The sequence below is a fragment of the Gregarina niphandrodes genome (genome assembly GCF_000223845.1).
Source record: "Gregarina niphandrodes unplaced genomic scaffold scaffold00155, whole genome shotgun sequence".
Taxonomy (NCBI): Eukaryota; Apicomplexa; class Conoidasida; order Eugregarinorida; family Gregarinidae; genus Gregarina; species Gregarina niphandrodes.
Window position 1 is genome coordinate 1 of NW_011645918.1, and position 3,928 is coordinate 3,928.

Consider the following 3,928-nt stretch of genomic DNA (forward strand, 5'->3'; position numbering starts at 1 on the left):
CACAGACAGAACGAGCACCGCAACATGGAGCAGAGAGCGCCCAGCTAAGGGCAGCCCCTCCGACGCATCAGCGACCGCGCAGAGCACGTCACCCGTGTTGCCAATGCAGCAGCCCTGACCACCCGTGCTCATGCTGCCCAGTAGTACGACCCGTGTGCGACAACTGCAACAGAAGTGGGCACTGCACCAAAGCGTGCAGAACAGTCGTCCACAGGGACCCTCAAGGGCGAGTAATTGGGACCACCACGGTAGTCAGAAACGCGCTCAACTCGAGCACCCCAGTGGTGAATACCATCACTGGCGCGCTAACCCAGGCAGCAGAGATGCTGACATCGGTAAACACCCACCACGAAGGCGTAAAGGCAAGGCAGAGAGCCGCCCACGCCGCAAAGAAGACCACCCCGCCGTCAGACACGGCGATGCATAACGAAAGGGCGCAAGTCTCCTTTCAGTCCTAGCGAGGACGGGAACCTCGCGAAACATCATACAAAAGTGCAGGTGAATGGGCACACTGTCGAAGCGCTAATCGACACCGGAGCCAATATAGTAGTGATTAGAGAAGCCTTAGCCACGAAGACTGCGTCTGGAGCCAGTCAGGCAGGCACCACTATCAGGCGTAACCGGACGCATTACGACCAACGTAACAGTAGTCACCATCACCCACAGAGGCAAGAGCCTCCAGCGGGAAGCCTTCTGGGCCCCAATGCCTGGAGGAGGAGACCTCCTAATACCACCCGACGTAGCCACAGAGCTAGGGATAGGCGGAGGAAACATAGCCTACAACACCAACTCGGTGAGTCTAGTCGACGAGAGCAAGACAGATGCAGAACTCGTCGCAGACGCCAGAAAGTTGGTCAAAGGCATGTGCACCCACCTAGACGAGGCAACGTTCACACGCCTGTGGGACATACTGGCCAAGCACAGTAAATGCTGGCTCAGACCCAGAATAGGCCAAGTAAAAGCCAAGGCGCGATTCAGAGTCGAGGGCAAACCCCACAAAGCCCGTCTCAAGCCAATAAGGCCAGAGCTACAAAGCGAACTGGACCGGCAGGTAGACGACATGCTTGGTATGGGAGTAATAGTCCCGTCGGAGTCGCCTTGGGGAGCAAGACCAGTCTTCGTGAAGAAGAAGACAGGAGAGTGGAGAGTCTGCATAGACTACAGAGAAGTCAACAAATGCATGACCCTAGACGCATACCCAATCCCCAACTTGTGGGAACAGGTACAGCAGGCCGCAGGACATAAGTACTACATATGCCTAGACTGTAACCAAGGGTTCTTCAATGTGCCCTTGGAGGAGGAGAGTCAGCCTTTAACGGCATTCGTGTCGAAAAAGGGCACATTCCAGTACACCGTAGTCCCATTTGGCGTGAAGAACAGTCCAATCGTGTTCCAAAGGATCATGGATCAAATCTTCGCCGGGATCATCGGCAACGGCGTCAGCGTGTATATTGACGATATCGTCATATACGCAAACGACCTAGATGTGCTGTTCGAAAGACTGGAGCAAGTCCTCGACCGATGCTGCGCAGAAGGACTGTACCTGAAGCTGAAGAAAGGTGAGTACCTGAAGGACTGGGTGAAGATGTTAGGCTACCTAGTAAGCAGTGATGGCATCAGATTACATCCGAGCAAGGTGGAAGCAATCCGCCAAGTACCGGCTCCCAAGAACATCCAAGAGCTAAGATCGTTCCTAGGCGCAGCGACGTACTTGAAGAAGCACATTCCATCCTTCGCGCACCACACAGCCATACTCACCGACCTGCTAAAGAAAGGAAGGCTATACTCATGGGACGAAAGTCACGAAGCCGCGTTCCAGGCCATCAAGCGAGCGATCATGGACGCGACCATGCTAAAAGCGCCGCAAGGCAAGGGCCGCTTCGTAATCACGACCGACGCCAGCGATAAAGCCATAGGAGCCATCCTAGAGCAAGAACAAGACGGCGAACGCGTCCCCATAGAGTTCGGAAGTCGGAAGCTACAGCCGGCAGAGCAGAGGTGGGACACACGTGAACGAGAGTTGTACGCCATAAGATACTTCGTGGATAAATGGCACCACTACTTATGCGCTGCACCGTTCCTGGTCAGAACCGACCACCAGAACCTAAAATACCTATCGAAGGCAGACACCGGCAAGTTAGGTAGATGGTCACTGTTCCTGCAGCAGTATGACTTCCAAGTAGAATACGTCAAAGGCGAAGACAACGTCGTGGCCGACTGGCTGAGTCGAACCGACTTACTAAAAGACGTAGACGAGGACGATCTCATAGAGAGCATCTCCTGCAGTCCGGGAATAGCCCTGCAAGCCACCGACGAACCGAAAGGTCTCCAAGCACTGGACGACGAAGACGCAACTGCTAGGACCCTCGTAGAACGCGGTCAAGACGGCTGGTGGTTCAAGAAAGGGACCAATAGGCTCTACGTGCCGCATAGACTGAGGAGAGCACTCTTCGACCAGTTGCACTTCAAGAGCGGCGCACACCCAGGAGTCCACCGCATGCGACGGCAATTGCAAGCCCAGTATTTCTGGCCAAACCTCTGCCGTGACATCGAACAATGGACAAGAGAATGCTTGCTCTGTGCACGCCTGAATCTGAGACCAACAGTTGCGAAAGACGTCGGCTCACTCTCGCGGCCGTTCTTTAACGAGCTCATTTCGCTCGACCTAATCGGCCCGCGGGCAGTAGGAGGAGTCAATTACCACATCGTAGTCGTCATCGACCATGCCACGAGGTACCTACAAGCCCAAGTGATACGCGACAAAAGCGCACAGACCGTAAGAGACTTTGCAGTCACCCACTGGCAGCAGTACTTCGGCGTGCCCATCGCAGTCCTTGTGGACGGCGGTAGTGAGTTCAAGAGTCAGTTCTTCCAGCTAGTCATGAACGAGTGGCGAAGCAAGCTGTACGTCACCTCACCCTACCGACCACAAGGCAACGGCGTAAACGAATCCAGCCACCGAGCGCTGAGTAAAGCCCTCCAGGGCAACAATCCTACAACATTCGTCGAGCTCAAGGAAGCACTAGCTGCTTCCGTGCTAGCTCACAACTCCATTCCACATCCGGCAACGGGACTATCACCCATAATGGCCCTGATTGGGACCGAGGCCAGGTACTCCAACGAAGTGCCACTCGTGTACCAAGAACAGGCCCGACTGGACGCGCTACGAGAACTAAGGTTCCCAACCGCGCTGCAACTCACCAGCGAAGTGTTTCATCGAGAGCCAGATCTACCTAAAGGACAGTCGATAACTGACTTCCCAGTGGGCTCGGTAGTGTTATACAAGCTGAATGAGAAGTCCCCGAAGAGCCATCAAGGAGCGATGGGGCCATTTGTCAAGCAACCTATATGGTCGGTACCCTGCGTGGTATCCGCCCACGAACATGGGAGTTTGCACGTGAATCCGGTAGGGACGCCTGGTGCCCCCACCGCTCGCGTAAGCTATAGGGATGCTACCCAGTGGCCGTACACTGAGAACAGCCAAGCCGCCGCCAGTGTTTTGTTGCGAGGAGGTAACGCTTCGGAGGTCACTGTGGAGGAAGACATGAGTCCCCGTAAGAGACAACGTCCGCCAGGCCATCCTGTGCCGGTAATCGACATCTCTTCCGGTGATCACGTGGAGGAGGCGTGAAGTGTCACAGTGCGTCTCCGAGGATTTAGATTATACCCGGCTGGCCGGTACCGACAATGGATTTAAAAAGGGAGGAATTTTTAGGGAAAAATCACTAACACTATGAGCCACAAGGGAACGTCCGACTCCGACCTCGCAGATAGCTCGACTCGTCTCCTGACGGACCAAAACCCCGATTCAGAGCCCACTCCACGCAGTGAGGTGGGTGACGAATCACACGACTCGACTGAGGCAGGACGTCTCAGCACACACAAATAAAACAAAGAGTTGGGAGGCGATAATAATTAGAATTTTAGC

The 3,928-nt window shown here is 54.7% G+C and overlaps 1 protein-coding gene across 1 annotated transcript; it reads left to right on the top strand.

Annotated features, from left to right (window-relative positions):
• Window positions 1–703: 703 nt before the first annotated feature.
• GNI_215380 (putative Pol polyprotein) lies at window positions 704–3,554 on the top strand (the record flags this gene model as incomplete). The annotated part of the gene is made up of 1 exon (XM_011135559.1): window positions 704–3,554. A coding segment is annotated over one exon (2,851 nt), but the record flags the coding sequence as incomplete, so codon positions are not given.
• Between the last annotated feature and the right edge of the window lie 374 nt (window positions 3,555–3,928).